General features: G+C 55.7%; 1 protein-coding gene across 1 annotated transcript; it reads right to left on the bottom strand.

Annotated features, from left to right (window-relative positions):
- Window positions 1–4,538: 4,538 nt before the first annotated feature.
- LOC119254045 (lysophosphatidic acid phosphatase type 6-like) lies at window positions 4,539–20,795 on the bottom strand. The gene is made up of 10 exons (XM_037521226.2): window positions 20,598–20,795; window positions 13,929–14,057; window positions 13,713–13,843; window positions 13,305–13,381; window positions 10,476–10,563; window positions 9,544–9,676; window positions 8,492–8,592; window positions 6,480–6,575; window positions 5,215–5,380; window positions 4,539–4,750 (listed from the first exon to the last, which is right to left on the bottom strand). The coding sequence occupies exons 1-10, from the start codon at window positions 20,793–20,795 to the stop codon at window positions 4,607–4,609; spliced, it is 1,263 nt and encodes a 420-aa protein (XP_037377123.1). The 3' UTR covers window positions 4,539–4,606.
- Between the last annotated feature and the right edge of the window lie 440 nt (window positions 20,796–21,235).

Here is a 21,235-nt window from a genome sequence, read left to right on the forward strand (position 1 = left end):
AAGTCTTTGCACCCCAAGAAGCAACTCCAACTTGGGGGCATCTAGAGGGCTTCGGAATTCTAGTTTCAGCCCCCAGTATGTGAAAACACAGAATCAAACTCTGAGCAGCGACCACGTTTCTGGCGCCCTCCTGGCTGCCTGCACCTTCAGCCACTTGTCCCGCCCACCTCCAGACACAGGTGCGGCTCTGCAACATTATGGGACGTGATGTGGGTTCTCCCATAAAGGTGACAGGGTTGATGGTGGTGGGAAGGCCAGAACTCAAGTCCCCAGTGCCTTACTCCATGGCAGGTGCTTCTTTCACCATCCCTCAGTGGCTTAAGCACCTCTAAGACAGTGCACCCTCCGGTCACCCTGTTACCACCTACATCGGTGCCCAAGGTTGCCTGACTCTGTCCCAGCTGCCTGGGGGACATTCAGAAGGAAAAGCCATTTCAAAGAGGCTTCTCGAACAACAACAGAGGCAATGCCTTAGGAAACCCATGAAGTGCTTTACACGTCTGTGGGATCCCTGGGGTGATTCTGTGAGGGAGACCCATCTCAGAGTCCCGAGTCACACATGATACGGGCTTGTAACAGAAGTCAGCTGTGAACTTGCCCAAAGCCCCACGGGGAGCAGAGGCAGGGCTGGGCTCACAGCTGGTGACCCTGGCATCAGTGCTCTCGCAAGTCCGCAGACATTAGTTTGGATCTTTGCTTAAGACATCTTGAATGTAGGCCTAACTACAGGCCCCGTCCACCCAGGTGGAGAGAAAGGAGTCCTGGGAAGCCCAGGTTTTGGGGGAAAGTGTTCCAGAGCTCTCTCTCTCCCATACTTAAGCACCAGGTTCCTGGAGGCTGGCAGGGTAACGTGGGGTGGACTGGGGGAGGCAGGCGAGGGCTGTGTGGCCAGTCCGCTCGGCCACTAGGGGGCAGGATGTGAGCAGAGCTTCATCCGGAGAACCCCCAGCAGCAGGCAGGAGGGACTCACACTTGGCCACTGTCTCTAGCCAGCCACAGCTCTAGCCCCAACGCCAAAGAATGACACTTCCTGGCATAGAGGAAAAGAGGACTTGCTCTTCGCCCCTCTCAGCCCCCTATGTGGGTGGAGGGCAGCAACCTAGAGGGTTCCAGCTGAGCGGGGCGCCAAGCTTCTTGCAAAGAACTGAGTGTCACACACTAAATGCAAACAGATGAGGGTGGCAGGTCCCAGTGTTCTGAAGAACGAGGGTGGGGTGGGGAACCTCTTCTTCCGCTCGAGATGGGCCCTTTCTGGTTCGGTTCCCTTTGCTGTCTTTTAAACTACCTGCATGAAACTTGTCCGAGGGGGTAGCACCAGCAGGCACGGGGCAAGTTCACTAAGGATTCGGACAGATAAAGGAGAGTTCTGGAGCCCTCAGTGAATTTGTCAGGCTTCCCAGCTCCCCACGAATCCCTACTCTTTCTCTGGGCTCTCTCTGGCCTGTGGTCTCCCCCCTCTTCTGTAGTCATACAACCCCTCCTAGTTGCCTGCGTCTCCTCGCCATTGGCGCCAAGTGATGCCGTCCTTATAGCTCCGCCTCTAGGCTCAGGTGTGCACACTTGTGCACGCCCACACCATGCTCCAGGTGTCCACAGTCAGGCACACGTGCCCCGCGCCCAAACTCCCAAGTGCCTCCTGCATAAGCACAATCAAGGCCACAGGTGACAGCCATAGAGGCCAGTGGCGCAAAAAGCCTGGGGAATCCATTTTCCCTACAGGGGACATATTGAATGAGTTATTTTGTCCAACGCCTGCCCAAGCCCAGGGCACCATGAGAAAAGCCAGGAGGGCCTCGGGAGGGTGTCAGATGAGCCCCCGTGAAGTCGGCCTGCTCCAGCAGCCCGGGGAGAGGCCAGGTCTCACCCTGCTCTATCCTGAGAGGGCCTTTATTTTGTTATCCATGGGTGAGAGTCTCTGGAAATTCTTTTAACCCTAATAGCACCCATTTTAAAGCTTTAATTAAGAGAAAGAGTCAAGATCAAAGACAGCTTAGGAGTTTACGAAGTGTTTTCACACCCATCCCAGGACAAGTTGTCAGATGGGCAAACACGGCCGCCCCTGCTGCAGAGTCGGGACCACTCAGCTCCGCGAAGTCAACGACTCGCCCGGAGTCACAGGTTGGTGAGCGAGGGAGGCAGGGCCCTGCCGGTGCCCGTGCACACGGGCACCCGCTCCTCAGTAAGGGTGGCAGCTGCGCAGTGTTCTGAGTTCCCTAGAGACTGAAGAAAACCCATCACAGCTAAGAAGTGAAAGTGGGGTAGAAACAGCAAAAGGGCAAAAAAAGGCCACCGAAGACACATTTACTCAATTAATGCTCACAACCCAACAGTCAGCACAACTGCCTCCACTTCACACGAGAAAACAGGCCCAGAGAGAAGCCAGCCTAAGGGCAGGATTTGAACCCAGGGAGCCCTCGCTTGCCTCTGTTCCATGCTGCCTCCAAGTGGTGAGCGTGCACTCTGCAGGACGCCCCCTGGGTGCCAGGCAGCAAGGCCAGGAAAGTTCTAGCACCCAGCATCCTCCCATTAAGTCTGCAGAGACCCGCTCTGCCAGGGCCTGTAGTTGGCTTTAGGGGCGCGCTGATGGCCGAAGCAGGCATCTTCCTGTTGCAGAACAGCTGCCTGGAAGAAGGCAGGGCAGGCAGGAAGGGTGGGGAGAACAAGGTGTGCGAGGGGTCTGCGAGGTCAGGGACAGGATTCCTTTCCCAAACAGGTCGGTCCTGGGTGTGCACGTGAGGCAGCGGGCGGAGCGCTGGAGAGGGTGCAGGGCCAGGTCTCAAAGGGCAACAGAGGCAGGCAGGGGGTGACCTGCTGAAGCCAGCGAGCGCCCAGGAGATGACGGGCCCACAGAGCCGGGGGGGGGGGGGGGGGGGGGTATCTCCCAGGCAGCAGCTCAGGGCTCCTCCCAGGCTGGGGACGCCCCTGAACAACGTGGAGGGTGTGTTGGGGAGCTTGCATTCTAACCAGGGAGATAAGCAAACCAACACCCAGGTAGGGCCAGGTGAATAGTAGGGCCAGGAGTATGGCTGCTAGAGCCCCTAACACCATCCTGCAGCCTGGGGGGCTGAAGCCACGACCTCTGGAGACTGGAAATCTGAGGCCATTGTCAGCAGAGGTGGGGGGTAGGGGGCCTTCCTTGAGGCCTCGCTCCTCGCTCAAGGAGACCGGCTCTGTGTATCTCCCCCTCGAAGGGCACCAGGTGTACTGGGTTAGCCCCGCCTTATGACCTCTTTTTACCTTAGTTACGGCTTTCGGGCCTTATCTCCACAGACTCTCAGAGCAGAGGTGCTGGGGTTGGGACTTCACACGGGAACTTTGCGGGGACAGGACACCTCTCAGGCTGAAAGCAGTGGGAAGGGCAGGGTGTGGAGTGTTTCAGGGGGCTGGCAAGTGGGGTGTGGTGCCAGCAGGCACAGGGCAGGTTCACTATGGATTCGACCAAATGGTTGCAGGAGTGTCCTGGAGCCCTCAGTGGATTCTTCAGGCTTCAAGGCTCTCAGGGAGCCCAATGCACAGGCACGCCAGGCAGGGAGGCCGCCCTGATGGGCAGGGGACTCAGAAGCAGGCAGGCAGGCAGCCGAGCCGCCCAGCCCCCCACAGATCTTAGCGCTCCTCCTCTGGGCTCCCCTCTTCCATAGTCTCGCTGCTCCTCCTCCTGCTGCTGCGCTTTTATCCCCGCCTCCGGGCTCAGGTGTGCACAGGTACGCGTGCCCACACCATGCCCAGGTGTCCCCAGTCAGGCAGGCGTGCCCCGCACCCACGCTCCCCAGGGCCTTCTGCATCCACACAATCAAGGCCGCAGGTGACAGCCAGAGGCCAGTGGCGCAAAAGCCTGACTCATTCACTTACCCTAGAGAGCCTCTCCAAGAGGACAGTGAGTGGAGAGCTTGGTGCAGGAGGCGCTGGCGCGCCGTGTCCACAGCACCCGGGGAGAGGGCAGAGCCGCCAAGAAGCAGAGCGTCCCCCGCAGCCTCCTGCAGGTCACCACCCAGCCGTGGCCTCGGGGCGTCAAGCCTGCCTCACCCACACACAAGGCCTCCCTCCCTCCCTGCTTACCTGGTCACTCCCACTCACCTTTCCACTCAGACCAGGACAGACGCCCCCCAGGAGCCCCTGTAACCGCCCTCGCCAGCCCTGCCCGGTGGAACTCGGGGTTCTCTGGACCCAGAGAGCCCAAGATGCCCCATCACAGCATGAGATGCTGCAGTCACCAGGTTTCCTCACCCGCCACCGGAGGACGGGGCCTCTTGGCCCTTGTCAAGGCAGCCGTCAGCAGGCGCTCCGCGTGCACGCTGAGAAGGAAACAACCAACCGCGGGCCAGAACCGAGGCAGCACTTTCCAGGCCTGGGTCTCCGCCTCGTCGCAGGCGGCGCTTCTGACGCTGGGGATCGAGGCGTGAAGCAGGGAGCTCCTAGAGGTGCCTGTGGTTTTGACATTAGCCCGCTTTTCCCTCCAAGAAGAGCTGTCAATGTGCCCACAGGAAAGACACGCCTTTACCCATGTGACGTCCATTAATCCCTGCCCCCACCCCCAACACGACATCTGGAGTCATTGTGTAAAGATGTTTTATTTAAAAAATCAATACATCCCGCTTGTACGGATCAGTCACTCTCCATTTCCACGTTCCATCTGCTGGGCTTCCGAGCAGAGCGTGTGGTACTTTTCTGGGCTTAAGGTGTAAAGTGACATGGTGTTCAGGAACTTGTCCAGTGGGCAGAGTGGGTCGGAGCAACCTCTGGGCACCTGCTCCTGAGGAGAGACACGACTCAGCCGGGCCCCAAGGACCCGACCCCCGCCCTGGCCCAGCCGTGCCCCCAGGCCTGAGGAGCCTGGACCCATGGCATGTGCGTGTGTGCAGGTGACGGCCGAGGCCCACTGCCCGTCAGCTCCCGGAACAGCGCAACAGGCCCCTCCTGTCACTCTCCCGAGCTAGGAGTGCTAAGGGTTGTGTCCTCGTGGCTCTGACCCCACCCTGGGCACCGTCAGGACACAGGGGTGCTGTGTCTTGGTAACTTTCAAAACAGGCCTTCTAGTCAGGACGTGGCATCCTGGCAGAGGCACTCGGAGGAGGCTCACTGCTCCAGCATCTAGGACTGGACCGGAGCCCAAGCCCCAGCGGGCTGTCAGCCCCAGGCCCTGCCCTGGGCCTGAGCGGGGGAACTGGGGGCTGAGCAGGGGGAGGGCGCTGCACCGCCCAGGCCTCCAGGCCTTACCTGCCCCCCGTAGGAGAGCTGCACGAACCACTCCTTGGTCTCCCGGTGCTGGTACAGCTCCAGGGTCAGGTCAACGGCGAAGGGGGGCCACTTGTTGTCAAAAATCCCCAAGGCCAGTAAGAGCGGCATGAGGGTCACGTCGTGAGCCGCGTACAGGTACAGTTTTCTGCAACATGGAAGTGTTTTCCTGTAATCCTTTAGCTCAGGTCTCTGGGGATCAGGCACTGCTGGCCCCTTTTGAGGAGGAACAGCACTTGCCTCAGAAACCAGGTGACACCTCGAGATTAGTAAAACTCCTTCTAAGCTCAGGGTGTGGCGAGCCCTATTCCCACGCCCCAGGTTCTCATGAGGAGGCCCCCAGCCCCCCAGCCCTGGCCACTGCAGTAGCTCCCCTGGCCTCTGCTGTGGCCCACCCCCTCCTCCCTGGCGAGTCTCAAAGAAGGCGCAGCATCGTGGCTCCCGCCCCAGCGGCCCCCTCCCCGGGCCGCGGCCCGGACACACGGCCCCCCTCCGCGGATGCACAGAGCTCTCTCCCTTGTTGGGGAAACTTGCATTTGGGGAAATGAAGCTCACATCAAAGGACTATTAATAAGCCTGATTGGCCCTCAACACATTCTCCACATGGCTTTAATTAGTAATAAAGAGTCCATTTTAATCTGTATGTGCCTGACCCCTGTAATCTCTCTCTTGGGGAAGACCAAGGATATTATTTGTTGGTCCCCAGCCTTGGAGGCCAGCGTAGCAGCTTGAGTCTCTGCCAGACGCGAGCCCAGGGTGGGGGCAAGGTGGCAAAGGCCGGGGGCGAGCACTCTCCACGCAGCTAACGGAGGGGCAGGGAAGGGCAGGATTTGCTATTCCACAGCTCGACCCGGACCCCCAGAGCATTCCTTTCCCAAACTCGCTTGCGTCTCCATCTGTCTCAAGAAGGCAAATGGGGCACTTTTCTAGTGTCAGGTGACTGACCCCCGAGGATCTTGCTGGAATGCAGATTCTGCCTCTGACCCGCCTAGCGGAGATCACGTCTGCAGGAGACGCCGGCAAGCGACCACCCGCCGGGGGCTGTGACATCATCAAGCCAGGGTGTCCAGCCTGGCCCCCGACACGTGCTCAATTAGTTAAAAAAGAGAAAATTAATTTAGGACTTTTTTAGCGAAAATAAAATTTCAGAACATGGCAGCCGGGGCATCAGAGGGAAGGTGAAAATGTCATGAACACCCAGAAGCCCCCCCCAACTCCCAGCCGCAAAGTGGGGCTGTGTGAGGTACCTGGTCATGCCGGGTGGGGTGGCAGGGTCCACGGACCTGAGCAGGTTGCCCTCTAGCAGGTGCAGGAACGGGCCCACTGACATCTGCAGATTCTCCCTAAGAAAAATGCAAGATCAGTGAGGTTAGCGGACGGGGCACACAGGACAGACGTAGGCTGCTGCTTCTGCTCTGCAGGACCTCGGGCTGAGCCGAGAAAAGACAAGCGAAGGCCAAGGGATGGCCACAGGCGGGCAGGGAGAGCCCTGGGGCTCCTGCCTGCAGCAGGAGGGCTGCCCATGCACAGACTCCATTGGGACAGACCTGCAACCGGAGGCCCCCAACTGGGATGGGAGGGGCCGCGAGATGGGGGTGTGGTCACTAAATTGAGAATTAGGCCTCTAGGGGTAAAGGACAAAGTTGGGGGACAGGATGTAATGATTTCCAGGGATTCCAAAAGGCCCTTATAAGCATGACCCACAGGAACAATGTTCTAAACGCGCTCCCCGTGTGCCAGGGAACAGTCGGGAACCCAGGAACTCTGCCTCCTCCCTGGTGCTTGGATGAAAAGAACGTTCCTTATACGAGTGGCCTAAGAAGTCCAGGCAGTGCCCTCAGGGCGGGCGTCCCGGCTCCACCACTGCAGTCTCAGGCTTGTCCCACCAGGAGGCCACCACCACTCAGGGCGCCCCTGGCAGCGGGAAGCAGAGCAGGGAGATGGGGCAGTGAGCAGAGAAAGGGCTGGTCTTCATGCCGCTGACATTTTCTCAGACAGAAGAAAGGCGTCCAGGTTTCCAGAACACAGCTCTAGCAAAGGGAAGCGGGTCGCCACGACAGCTCAGACCCACCGTCAGCCCTCCTGCTGGACTGGGTAAGTGGCCACCCTCACAGTCAAGGGCTGTAGGAGCAAGGACGAGGGCAGCAGTGGATACTTTCCACAAGGCTGCGTGCAGGCCAGGCCAGGCGGGACAGCACTGGGAGGCTGTGACCATCTGTCCTTGAAGGAAAGTCAGTTTTATGAGCCCAGGGCTAACTGGAATGGAAAGGAGGCTGGACCGGGTCTTGTTAAAATGCTTTACACCTGGAGAAAGCAAAGGATGGCCTCGGCCAGTCCAACCTGCTGACCTGCCTGTTTTTGTAAATTAAGTTTCACCGGAATGCGGCCAGCGCGGCCATGCCCACTGGCGTGCAGGCCTCTGGCTGCTTTCACGTCACTCGGGCAGAGAGGAGCACTGCAGCAGAGAAGGCGCGGGCTACAAGCTGCAAATGTTTATTAAATGTGGGTGTGTGTATGTGGGGGGAGGGGTAAATCCCAGGGAGTGGTCACAAGCTGAGAGGCACAGCCGAGCCCTCCAGATGCCCCAGGCTCTCACTCTGAACTAGAGCACAGCAGCCAGAGACTCTAGCTCATAAGCAGCAGACCTCGGCATCCCTTGCCCCCTCTGCCAAGTCACTTACCCCAAAGGCACTCTGGATAATCTAAACCGACCAGAAAACGGGTTATTTTAACTTTGGGGAGGGAACCTCTCCGTGCCGTAGTCAGGAACGGGCCTTCTGAAGACAGAGCCCCCAGGATAGGGATGCAGTGAGGATGCAGGGCCGAGCATCAGAAGACCTGGTGCAAGTCCTGGGGCTGCCGCTCGTGAGCTGAGCTGGGCCATGTGGCCCACATCTCTCAGGCCCAATTTCTCCATCGATACAGCCAGGATTTGGGCCTTATCAGGGATAATGACTCCTCTCCCAGCAAGCTTGTGAACATGGTTTGTTGAGTTGTAACAAGAAGGGTCAAGTGAGCAATAATTCTTCTTCCATCAGATCACCCCACCCAAACCCTCTGAAACTCTGAACAAAAGGAAACGGTGGTTCAGAGGCACCCTACAGCGCGGAGGCTGGTGGGAAGCGCTGGGTCACCAGCCCCAGCTCCAGGAGTGTGAGCAATCGGGTCTGAGCTCCGCCGGCCAGGCCAGACGAACCCTCTTGCCCGCAAACCAGAGGCCTGACAGAAGGCTTCACGCCAGCACCGAGGCGGCCCTCACCGGTCTTCCCTTTGCAGGATGTACAAGGCCGTGTCCACCGCTCTCCTCTCGATCATCTGCGCAAACCGCCTCAGCGCGGGGCAGCTGGGGAGGCTGTGCACCTGCAGGGAGACAGGGCGGTGAGACAGACTCCCACCAGCTTGGCCAGGCCGCTGGTCAGACGCCTGCCTTCTTGGTGGGGTGGGCCTGACCCCTCAAGGATCTATGTCCCCAAGTCTGCTTGAAGCTATTCCTAGAGAGCTGAAAGCCCAGGGGAAAGTCTGTCCTCCCTTTCTGAGGACGCCCCATCTATCGCAAACAAAAAACATTTGTGTGTTTTTTTGAACCTTTAAAAAAAAGATGAGTAAAATACCTGGCCAGGAATTCATAAATGTCTGTCTGGTCTTCCTTTTCCCCCAAATGATCTACAAGAAGGATGCCAAGGAAGCACTTTCCAGAGATGCTGGTCTGATAGCCTTAAACATATTTACACATGAAAAGAGGCCCTCCCTGCCCTCAGGGCACAGGGCAGCTTCACTGGCACCTTCATGGAGAAACAGCACCTACAAGAGCCGGTTTGACCGCCTCTGGGTGCCTGACTTTCCAATCTAGAATTTCCATTGTGTGGTCTTTAGTATGCATTAGATTTAAAAAGATTTTATGGCTAAATAAATTTGGGGATAAAGCTGACCTAGAGATTAACCAGCTTTCCTCTCTAGAGGTTCCTCAGATTCCTTAATAGACTGCTGTGCAGAGAGACGCATCAATCCCCCTCCCATCACCTGCCCAGAGCACACTCCGGCGGCGGGTGTTCTGGGGAGCACCTCCAGGAGACTCTGAGCTAGCGTTAAATGCCCACGCTTTTAGCAGGTGCAGCAGCCTCCCTGATGGCGCCACTACTTAACTTCCACATCAACTCCATCTGCTGGTTCCACAGCTGCCTCCAAACCAGGTCTCCATGACTGCTCTCCACCCCATCTAACTCAACAGCCTGCCGCCCAGGACCCTCCCCCAGGTCCTGAACCCCCCCCCCAGGTCCCCGGCCCCCAGCCCAAGGAGAACAGTCATCACACCTGCTCAGCAGCCATGTTGTCAAGGAGGTTGAAGAAATCGATTCCATCACTGCTGGTGATACCCAATCCTTCCTTCACCTTTTTCAAATCTTCTGAGATGCCTGGCTGCAAGGAGGCAGCCTGTTTCCGGCCTCTGGCAAAGAAAAAGCAGGCCCTTATACTGTAGTGTGACTAGCAGTTTGTGTATCTCGTCCATCATCTCCAGATTATTAAATCCCATTTAATCCTCAATTACTCACTAGCATTGTGGTATTATTCCCATTTTACAGATGAGCCAACTAAGGCCCTAGGTGGTCAACTAGGTGGTCAAATGACTTATAAAAATAAGTTAGTGAGCACCAGGGCTAGGGTAAAAGCTTGGATTATCTGAATCCCACTCTAGCATCTTCTTCTATTACATCAGAAACAAAGCCGAGCAGCCCAGGGAACCTGGGAACGCTGTTCTCTTCTGCCTGTGGTGCCACACCACACAGTCTCATGCAGCCCAGAAATGACTGAGAATTGGAAGTGCCATCCGCCCCAACCGACCTATCCTACGAGGCAGCGTGTAAGAGAAGGAAAGTCTGTCTCCTGCCTGCACATCTGGGTCTGCAGGTTGATGCCTGGCTCAAGCACCCTTTAGGCAACCTGTCCAGATCACCACCTGCCTCCGCTGAGAGCCCAGGATGAAGAGGATAACGCCCTGCGATGGCAGAGCCTGCACGCTGGCTCTCCAGCTCAGCAAGTGGCTCCTCCCTGGCTTCCTGGCCTGCCACCTTGAGGGGGGCCTCCCTGCTCCCTGGGCAGCGATGTCAGACCTGAGGGTACTGCACTCCCATGCCCCCACCAGCACAGTGACCTGAGCTGGCCCTTAGTTCAGGTTAAGTCCTGCCAGCAAGGGTGGGAGGAGGCTCTCTGCCCCCACGGGCAAGCCAGAACGCAGAGCCAGTTACCTGTTTCTTTCCCGTAGACTCCTGCAGTTCAGGTAATTGGGGTACAAGACCTCAGAATTTGCTTCATCGGTGTGGATGACGATGGGCCCTGGAGGGGAGGCAGGGAGACAGGCAGGAGGCGGCTCAGCGAGCTCTTCCCAGTACTCGCCACTTCCCCATTGGCACAGACGAGTCCTCCAGGAACAGGGCACAAGGCCACCCCTTAGGACAGCGCCCATCAACGTGGTGTCCCGCACAGCCCCATGGGCAGCATCAGACGAGAGCAGGTACGATCTGGACCTGCTGTGCCTGTCCCTGACCCAGTCGGAAGCATCCCCACCCCAGGGCGTGGCCAGCACTGGGCATCCGAACAAAACGGGCTGTCCCTGACTTCATCAGAACTGGCTGACTTGCTTCCCGAAGTCCAATCCTACAGGCCCATATGGTGGCTGCCAGGACAATCTGGGAAAGCAGCGCGAGGCCACTTAGAACTCACCACCGTTCCCAAATTGAAAGCCAGCCTTCTAGACGAGCCTCCAGAAACCAAGGATTACAGTTTCCCAAGCCTGTAGCGGCCACGGCGGAGCCCTCACGCCCGCCCCTCCCAGCAGTGTGCAGAGAAGGTGCTGCACTGGCTTCCTGCGCTTTGCTCTCGCAGGGACAGTGAAGGCTGCGGGGATCCAGGTCCACAGGGCTCACGCCTGCCCTTCTGATGGCAAAAAAAACAGCCTCCACCAGCAGTTCCTTGGAATTCAGAGGTCGCTCACTGGACTGCTTCGGTGAGCTCAAGTCAGAAGAGCTACTATTCCCAAACAAACTGATGGTCAGAACCCTGGGACATTTTTTTAGTCTACGGCAACTTTACTGGAATGTAAGAACCCAGACACGCTTCCTTGGTCTGTCAGGAGAGGAAATCAGACTAAAAGGCCTAAGGACAACGCTGAGAAGTCACTTCTTTCTCTGGGGTTCAAGCTGCGCTGTATAAATCGAAGGGGTAGGAGAAATATTGGCAATTTTCAAGGGCTTCTAAGGCAGTGTAGCCCCCCCAGACCCCCCCAACATTAAATAAGGTAATAAAAGATACTGGAGGCTTCCAGAGAAGTCCAGAGCACACTCCACCTGCATGCCCTACCCCCTCCTTCTCTGCAGTTCCTTGGGCCCCTCTGAAGAATCCTGGGGTTCTGCAGAACACAATGTAAAGAGCAGCCTGGGTGATCAGAGGCCCTCCAGACAGACATGTCCTCTGAGGAGCAGCAGAGCATAAAGGTGAAGAGCATGGGTTGTGAAATCAGAGGCCAGAGTTTGAATCCCAGCTCTGCCACTTAACAGCGTTGTGTCCTTGGGAAATTCATTTAGGCCTCAGTTCTCTTATCTATAAAATGTCACTACTCACAGGACTTGAACATGGTAATATATGCCAAGCTCTTATAACAGTGTTCAGTGCATAGAGAGTCTCTAAATGTTAGAATAATAACAACTATGATTTAAGCCTCTAAAATAACACAAGATGACTCCTATTTGGTGTCTGCCATTGGTGTCTGGACACTGGGCCTACACTCCCATTTACATTGAATGACTGACAGACCCAGTGGGGGAGAGCAGCTTTCCCGTCTCTGCAGCTTTCACATAACCCTCTAGACTTTTCTAGGGTTTTACTCCTGAAACAATATCCCAGAGTCCCCCACTTCCATGAACGGGAGCACCGCTGGAGTTCTCTGCAAGTCCACTGGTGAAGGCATGAAGTGACAGATGTCACACTGGAGTCTCAAGACATCCGAGGGCAGGGCACGGAGCTGCAAGCCAAGCAGCCCTGCCAGCTGCTGGCGGTGGCACCTCCCCTCCTTGCTGGAGAGCTGGGGCAGTGCCTGCGGCCTCCCTGCAGACCAGCCTGCCGGCAGGAAACACCCTCTGACGTCGGCCATGCATTTGGAGTTTCTGAGGACAGTGATTTTCAGAAGCTAAACAAGTATCAGGTTTTCACAGGTCAGGCGCTGCGCATGATCCCTAAGCACGGGGCTCCCAAGAAGGGGTGCCTACCCGGTTTGCTGTATGTAGTTTCGCCACACACTGTTTATATTTAGCAGAAACTCCTGCCAGAATTAGCAGCAGGACCCACGCCAGCTGAGGTGAAGGCCAGCCTCCTCTGGCCCAGCGGTTCTGTTCTTTTACGGATATTTTTAAAACCTGGGGGCACCATGTCTCTATTTGAGACACCGCGAGGGCGGCTGGCAGCAGCGACAGCCTTTGCCTCGCGGCAGCACTTTACTGTGTGAACACTGGTGAGTCCCGAAGATCTGAAACTCAGATCAGCAATTAAATGCAAATTTGAGTCAATTTTTACTGACAAAATGCAGCCCTTTGAGAGCCGAAGGTCCTCCGTACAGGGGGCCCACGAGGGAACGTATTCCCCACGGTCCTCGGGGACAAGAGGTCGGGCCCCGGGGTGGTCACCGGCTGAGCACACCAGAGTCAGATGACTGACCTCAGCCAGGAAAACCGGGCAGAACACGCCAGTGCCCGCCGCATGATGCAGGGAGTCCCCGCGGCCAGGGCAGCAGCGGCCGGTGGGGTGTCCCTGCCCCCTTTCTTTTTAGCAGTAGCTCCCCTAAGCAAAAAGCCGCAAGACTGGGGGTGGCACGCGGCAGGCTGATGCCCTGCTGTCCACGTCGAGGTCAGGCGGCGAGGGCAGCAGAAGGCCAGGGAGGGCCGTTCCAGCAGATGCCACAGAGGCCAGGTGCGCGGGCGAAGGGAGACCCGGGGAGAGGCAGCGAGAGAGGAGAGAGGGGACCTTGGGAGGTGAGGTGGAAAAGCTCCTCAGCAAGGGGTTGACTTTCGCACCCCAAATCTAACCTTTCTGATGTTGGAAAAGGCCAGCCAGCAAACACCGAGTGGACTCCAGATTCCGATATATGTTAGTGGAACGGACGCTGGAGGGAAAAGGCAGAGATACTCGTGAAAGGAAAACGTAATTATTTGCACCCCGTTTTATTCCACAGTGCGGCGGAGAGGTTTTCCAGGCTCCAGGAGGGAGCAACGGGCTGGGAAGAAGCTGCTCTACCTGCGGGAGGCTGCCTTGAGGGACCCAAAGGTCACGGAGGGTGACCCTCAGTGACTGCCTGCTCAGAGGACCCTACCACACAGGGCAACTGCCCCAACCACCTCGGGGACAGGGGAACCATCTGGGGCGCAGGGGACAGGATAGGTTTTCCAGGCTCAAGACCTTAAATTGGGCACGACAAGCACCCCTGGGACACTCACAAGACCTCCAGGGGGTTGTAGGTTGGTGACAGAAAGGGGACGTCCTCCACATAGCTCTTCCTCAGCCTCTGTCCCAGGGCAAACATCTGCTGCATGCCCACCTTGGTCAGCTGCCCAGCAAATATGCCCCCCTGAGGTGGGGCAGAGAAGAAGAAGAATGACAAGGCCGCACGGCCTGCCCAACTGTCCGGGGAGGCCGCGCGCCCGAGCGCTCACCTTCAGGACAGTCCCCTCGTTCTGGGCGTCGAAAGGCGAATGTGGTTTCGGGCCACCCGTGAGACTGGTCACTGTGTAGTCAAACCGAGTTTCGGGGGGGACGTCTAACAGCTGGGGGGTCCACTCTACCTGTTTTGACCACAAAAAAACAAAAAACATTGTTTAGAAAGGTTCAGGGAACTTACAGCATTAATACCAACTGCGCTAATGAACGCAGCCCCTCCCGCGCCCTCCTGCGGGCCCCCACCAGGAGGGCTTTAGACTGCGGCAGGCTCCCGGGCCTCAGTGGTCCCGCTTTGGGCCACCCTGTTTGGCTGCGCATGCACCCACCAGGGGACGGGTGACTTTGGGTGTTTTGTGTGAAAACGACTTTATCTAGTCTCTCTCCCCTCTAGTATACACTAATTGTATTCAAGTCCCTTTCACTAAAGGTCTTACACGCTAGAGTACGATTTCTCTTGATGCAGCGGATGGCAGAACCTACTTCGAGAAGGCAGGTTTGGGGGTCCTGAGGTCCCCCTCACCCTGCCCTGTAACAAGTGCAATGGGATGGAGAAGGACAGAATTTAGGGGTGAACTTAATGTAATGTATACACACGCTGATTCTCAGCGATGCATTAGACTGGTGTAACACGACGTTATTTCAATTTAAAAAGAAAAAGTGAGAAAAATGATTACTACTAGGAAGGCAAGGTGGATGAGGAGACCCTGTTACAATGGCGCCCCACCAGGGGACACTCATCCCAGCCAGTGTTCCTACTCTCTGTGAGGATCCAGGATGCCCAGGGAGCCTTCTGGCCGGGGAGAATGTCAACAAAGTATTATTTGCATTTGTTCACCTGGGCTCCTCCTTTATAAAGGTCTTTGCCTACCACTATTAAAATTTAAATTTTTAAATTCAAAAAAATAAGTCTTCTAATTCCACAGACGAGCTTCTCTCCCTAACTTGCTGTGTCTCTCTCGATGCTACTACAATCCCCTTAGGCCCCAAACTCAAACACCTGACTCTCCCCATTGCGCTTTCTATCCCTGCGCCAAACGCTGTTGACTCTGGCTAGGAAAACAGTCACTCCCAAAGGTGGTTCTCTTATCTCACTATCACAGTGTAAAACCTATTAGCTTAGGCAAAAGCCTGTGACAGACTCACTCCCTTCTACTCCCACAGGCCACGCGCACATGCCCACCCCATTAATCATTAATTGAGCCAAACCACTTTCATCATGTCAATAGCTTTTCCTAATGTGCCAGGTAAGCATCTGTCCTTCCACTCCACCTCAGGTGTACAGCCTGAGGCTGGCTCAGGTGTACAGCCCCAGGCCTCTCTCCTCCTCCCCCACCAGACCCTGCACACCCCTCCTCTGGGCTCCCTCGCTGGGGTAGGCTGCCGCTCCTACCTGCCCATCTACCCTCTCTCCAAGATTAATGACAGCGATGGCTGATCTGAATCCCTGCAGCACTGCAATCAAAGTAACAGTTCACTCAACTTCCAATGGCTTCATTTTGTTTTAAAACTAACACTTGAAAATCCCTGCAGTGTTGATGACACCCCCTGGTGCAAATTTCCTACAGGGGTGCGGCTTCCCCACCAACAGGCAACTCCTGCACTCCTGGGGCATCCAAAATTGAGATCCATTCTGACCCTGCCTCCCCGGGACAGACTGTGGTTCCACAGGTAAAGGGCTCAATCTTCCAGGACCAACCTCCACCACACACTAGTCACAGGCCCAGGCAAGACCATGCGTCTGAACAACCGGCTGCAGATCAGAGGCCCCCAAGAAGACACCTTCACCCCACACTCACACCTCAGGTCCTCACAAACCCCAGATCTTCACCATGCTTTTGAGCAAGGCTCCTAGTGAAGCCAGATTCTCACCATTTTGCAACAGAAGACACCACTAGGCTACAAATTAGGAATAAGTGGAATTAAACTCTAACCACTGAGTGGCTTTGCCTCTCTAGGAGTGACTGTGAACGCCCTGGATTGTGTCCTGTAGTCCCTCATGATTAACCATTAACTGGCTCTGCCTGTTCCTGGGACCTTGGAGAGCTCTCCTGTCTGTCTGTGAGACCTTGGCAAAGCAAACAAAGGCCTGCAGATTGCAGGGAAAACACCCTGCTGGGAAAGGCAAACCCTTGACCAGGTCACGTGGACTTCCACACCTCCTGGGAACGGGAGGTGGGACTCCTCGTACTCCTTCACACCCCTTCACCCTTTCCAAAGTCCCAGCACTCCAGCCACTAGGGGAGCCAGTTGTTTGGGGGAGCCTATCTTGCCATCATGTTCATTAAAACTACTTCATGGGCCTCCCCAGTGGTGCAGCGGTTGAGCGCTGGGTTGTGAAGCTGCCCGCAGCCTCTGCAGCGCCGGTTTGATCCCCGGCCAGCCGGCGAGGGTCCCACATGGCGCGCAGACCTCTCCTGCTGTGCCCGCTGCTCCCCTCGGCAGTGTATTTCGTTCTATCTGCCTGTTCTGCTCCCCGCTCTGGCTCTGGTGAATCCTCTCACCCTCCCGTGCTTCTGACTGTACCCATCTTAAAATAAATAAATAAATAAATAAATAAATAAATAAATAAATAAATAAATAAATAAATAAATCTACTTCATGTAAAGACAATTCTTGTGATTCAGAGTTTGACTTTCTGGCACGAGCAAAAGACCCAGTTTGTTTGGTGACACCAGGACACCCCATTCGGGTTCAATCATTTGCTAGCGAGGTTTGGAGAACTCAGGAAAGCCATTTGCTCCGTGGGCCACTGAGGGTTCTGTAGGATACCAATCACAGTCAGAAGAGCTGCCTGGGGTAGGTGAGGTGTAAAGCAGAGCACCACTGCCCCCCCCCAGATCTTCACCTGTTCACCAGCCCCTCACTCTCTGCAGCCTCTTCCTCTTGGGCTACTAAGGGGCACGGGAGCGCTTCACTGCGTGATTAAGCTGGCCCTGGGCCCCTCCGCTCCCAGGAAAGCAGGGAAGGAGACTGAAATTCCCACCCTGTAGTCAGTTGGTTTCCCAGACAACCAGTCCCAACCAGAGGGGTTTTCCAAAAGTTACCTTCATTAACACAAGAGACACCTTTAACACTGTCAACACGAGAAACTCCAAGGGGAGCTATTAGTCATGAACTGTGGATCCAGACCAAATGTCTGTGAGAAATAAATTTTGGTCATAAATTTCCTATAAATTACAATATCTCACCCTCTATGTCCTATTCCACTGTATTTATCTTAGCCCCTCTCAGGAACACCCCAGGAGAGTGCCACAGAGAGCCCCAGCTGCCCTTTACACAGAAACCCCCCCTCCCCGACCACTTCCACAAGGTGTTGTCTCTGTCCCACCTGCAGTTTCTAAAACCCAAGCTGCTCCCCACTGGTGCTGCAGCAATGTTAGCAGGTGGGGTGTTCAGAACAGAGACTCCCTACGATCTTTTATTTTTTTTTAAGATTTATTTATTTATGCATACAAGAACTGGGGTACAGGCCAGAGGTGTGGGGGGTGAGAGGATTCACCAGAGACAGAGTGGAGAGCAGAACAGGCAGACTGACTGAAATATACTGCTGAGGGGAGCAGTGGGCGAGTCAGGAGAGGTCTGCTGCACCATGTGGGTAGTTCCCTGGCTGGCCAGGGGATCAAACTCGTGCTGCAGAGGCTGCAGACAGCTTCATAGGTTGCGTCTTAACCCCTTGCGCCACCAGGAAGGCCCCCTACTATCTTTTAATCATTGCTTCTTTTGAAGTTCTGACCCTATAAGCTCCCAGCATAAAATCCTTCCAGGGCTCTCAGCTGCCCCATGGCCCCAGCCTCCTCTCCACAATCCCTCTGACCACTCCTGACCGCCCCCCACCACCCTCTCAGGCCACACACTGTTTCCCGTAACATCCACCAAAACGTACACCACGGGGATCCTTGTACTTCTTGTAGGTGGCCGCAGACTCGCACTAAGCTTTCTGGCTTTTATGTAAAAGGGGAAACTTGATCAGCTCGACAAGCTTAAAGATAAAAGCAAGCCAACTGTTGAGGAGAAACACACCATTTCTAACGCTCACAGACAAATTCCTCCCAAGGGTCCTCATAAAGAGGATGGAGTAAGATAATGAACGTCTCTGCAGTCGTCACAGCAGTGAGTTCTGTGGGGCTGTTTCTCATCAGTTTCTCAACACAGAATGATAGCGTCTCACCAAAGTACATTTCTGTGAAGACAGCACTATATATAACCGGGATAGATATCTGCGTTCCAAGCAAAAGAAAAAAATCTACATAAAAATAAACAAAAGCCGTTCAGGTGTGGGTTGTAGAATGAAGCAGTAGCCCCGCCGCACACTGGCCTCACTGGGCATTTTCTTAACGCCCAAGGCCTGCCTTGGGCTGGTCACCTCCGATCTCCTGGGTTGGGACCTCAACTTGTCAAATGCTCTCCAGCCCAGGTGATTCTACAGCTCCGCCAGAGAAGTTTTAATCATGTTTGGATGTTCTGGGCCAATTAAATCAGCATTTTTTAAAGCTCCCGGTTGAGCTCAGTGTCCTACTGAGGTTGAGAACCAGCGCTCCAGCTCCAGAGGAACGCACAGATTGGCTAACCTGTTCCTCCATGCACCGCCTCCTTAATGCTGCTTCTCTTAACTGAGCTTGGGATAAGTATTATTCAACAATGAGCTGGGGGGGAGGGGGGAGGTGCATGAATGGGAGGGGGCGATTTTGCCACTGTCTAGAGGGGAGCTGAGGGAAATCCAAAAGCAGCCCCATATTTATCTTTTGAAAGTACGCTTGGAGGTAATCTAATGATTAGGAAAAAATGGCCAAACTAGTTCCAGAGTTTTATTCCTAGAAAACAGCTGTAATGCTTGTAAGGAAGACAGGTTAAGTCACCAGTCATTCAAACTATAAAAAAGCAACTCAATAAAACATTCAGTTTTAAACAATGTTACTTTCTGATGATTTGTGAGCTAACCAAATGATTTATCACAGATGTTTATCTATAAATCAGTCAAAACTCTGGAAACATCTACCAAAGGTAACTTTGTTTCAGAACCATTTCCAGGGAGTCTCTTCTGACCATAATTAAATGCACCCACCTAAAGTCTAGAGAAGGTGAGCAGGTGGGAGAGGTGATGTGCCTGCCTGAATTGCAAAATGAAGCCCTAGACTCAAATGCTCCATATGTTGTGGCCACACGGAAGGTATGTTGTGGCTACACGGACAGGAGATGAATGAAGCGATTCTTCTACAAGAGCTACAACCTCCCAGTCCAACATAAAGGCAGAAGATAACCATCGCACTCACTGGTCAGGAGAAAGGGCCTACAAGAATCCAGATCCTTTCCCAGGCCCTTCAGGGAGTACATATACTGTACATCCAGGCCTGGGTCTTGGAGCCTCTGCTACCGCTAATAGCTTTTCCTTAAACATGAGTCTTTTATTCCTCTGTCACTTTCCAGTCTTTCTGTAACAAGAATAAATGGAGAAGGGGGGGACACAAGAGACAGCCTATGTCCAAAATCTTAAGGAAAATCTAGAGATCTAATAAAAAAAAAAAGGCAGAGATGGGAAAAAAAATCAAAACAGAAAGTGGTTCCAGTAACAGATACAAAATGGCATAGTCATATTGACGACTAATTATTACAGAAATGGGATAATGAAACCAAGTGGTTCCCAAAGTTATTTATGTATGACCTGCCTTAGAGGTTTGATTTCACGTGTGACCAGCTTAAAAACTGGTTTTCCAGCTGTACAGTGTGAGGACACAACCTAAAGGTTTCCCAAGAGCACCTATATGGCCTGATGAGTGTGCCTGACATCAGGCTTGGACATCCTGCTGAAGGGGCTCCAACCTGGAGCTGAGCACGGAGGCCAACCAGGCAAAAGCTCCACAGGTAAGCCTGAGCGCAGGCGGGGCATCTGGTGATTTCCAGCTGCCCACTGGTCATCACAAGGACTCAGTTCTTCAACCACAGGCCTTGCACGGAAGGCCGGAGCTCTCCACCTGCTCTCTCCAGGAATCAACCCCAGGAAGCATAACCTTTCAAGCAAAATCTAACTTCTGTGCTTTAATCATAATTATCCTGACCAAAACAGGTTGATTTCAAATCACTACAGACACAAGCCTCGTCAATCTTTAACTTTTATCCTACCTCAAATCCCCTCCACCAAAATAGAAAAGAGCACCAAGACACAGCACTTGTTACCCCAAAGCCCTCAAAGGCCCCCCAGTCTCCTGTAAACCCCCAGAGAGAGCTGCTAGGCGGCGTGATCCCGGCTCCAGTGGTTTCTGTCTCAAAGGTCCCCGCAACTCTCCACGAGCTTCACAACGGTCATGCAGAAGAACACGGCAGCCCTGTACCCAAGTTCACCCCAACTCATAGTTAGAAACGCAGACTCTCAGGCCCTGCCCACAATTTGAATTTTCACAAGATGCCCAGAGAATTCACAAGCCCCTAAAGCGCGCACTGCCGCGGGCTCGCTGCTCGCCGTCCCCGGGGGCGCTCCTGCAGTTCGGGGCTGCCCCACTCTGCGGGCGCCCCAGGGGGTGCGCTGGAGGGGGTGGGGGGAGCCGGGCCAGCACCTCGGCTCAAAAGTGGGGGCGGCACCGCTCCCGCGAGCTCTCGGCTCCGGGAGCCCAGCCCGAAGCCCGCCCCGGGGGGCGCGATCCCCAAGGGGTGCGCCGGCCCGCGCCGCTCACCTGCTCCCGCCCGGGCAGCGGCTTGAGCGGGCTGCGCGCCCCGTGTCGGAACACGACCTGCACCATCTTCAGCTCCAGCGGGCCGCGCGGCCCCCCGGGCTCGGCGCGCGCCTCCCGCCGCCGGGGCAGGCAGAGGGCCAGCGAGGCCAGCGCGCCCAGCGGCGCCCACGCGCGCGCGCCCAGGGCGCAGGGGGCCATGGCGCCCCGCGGGCTCCGGGGGCTCCGGGCGCGCCCTCCGCGCGCGCCGAGCTCAGCGGGCGCCCCGAGGTGCCCGGAGACCCGCGGGCGCGCACATGCAGCCCCCGCGGCCCCGGCGCGGAGGGGGGACACGGGGGGCGCGCAGGTGCCGGGGGGTCCCGCCGGGCCCGGCCGGTCCCGCGCCGACGCCCCCTGCGCCCCTGAAACTTGTCCTCCGAGTTTGGCCTCCAGAACTCGGGAGGAGACAGGAACCAGCCCCGATGCCCAGACGCAGGAACTCCTCCGACCCCGGCGACCGGATCCCAGTTTTCTGCAAGAGGCGCCCCACCTCCTCGCCCACTCAGGACCCGTCCCAAGAGGGGGCGCGCGGGGCAGCACGGGAAAGCGAGTCCTGCGGGGACGCCTGTCCGCAGGCGCTGAGCAGCGGGAACTACAACTCC

This window comes from Talpa occidentalis, unplaced genomic scaffold (genome assembly GCF_014898055.3).
Source record: "Talpa occidentalis isolate TD23 unplaced genomic scaffold, MPIMG_talOcc4v2.1 talOcc4.272, whole genome shotgun sequence".
Lineage (NCBI taxonomy): Eukaryota > Metazoa > Chordata > Mammalia > Eulipotyphla > Talpidae > Talpa > Talpa occidentalis.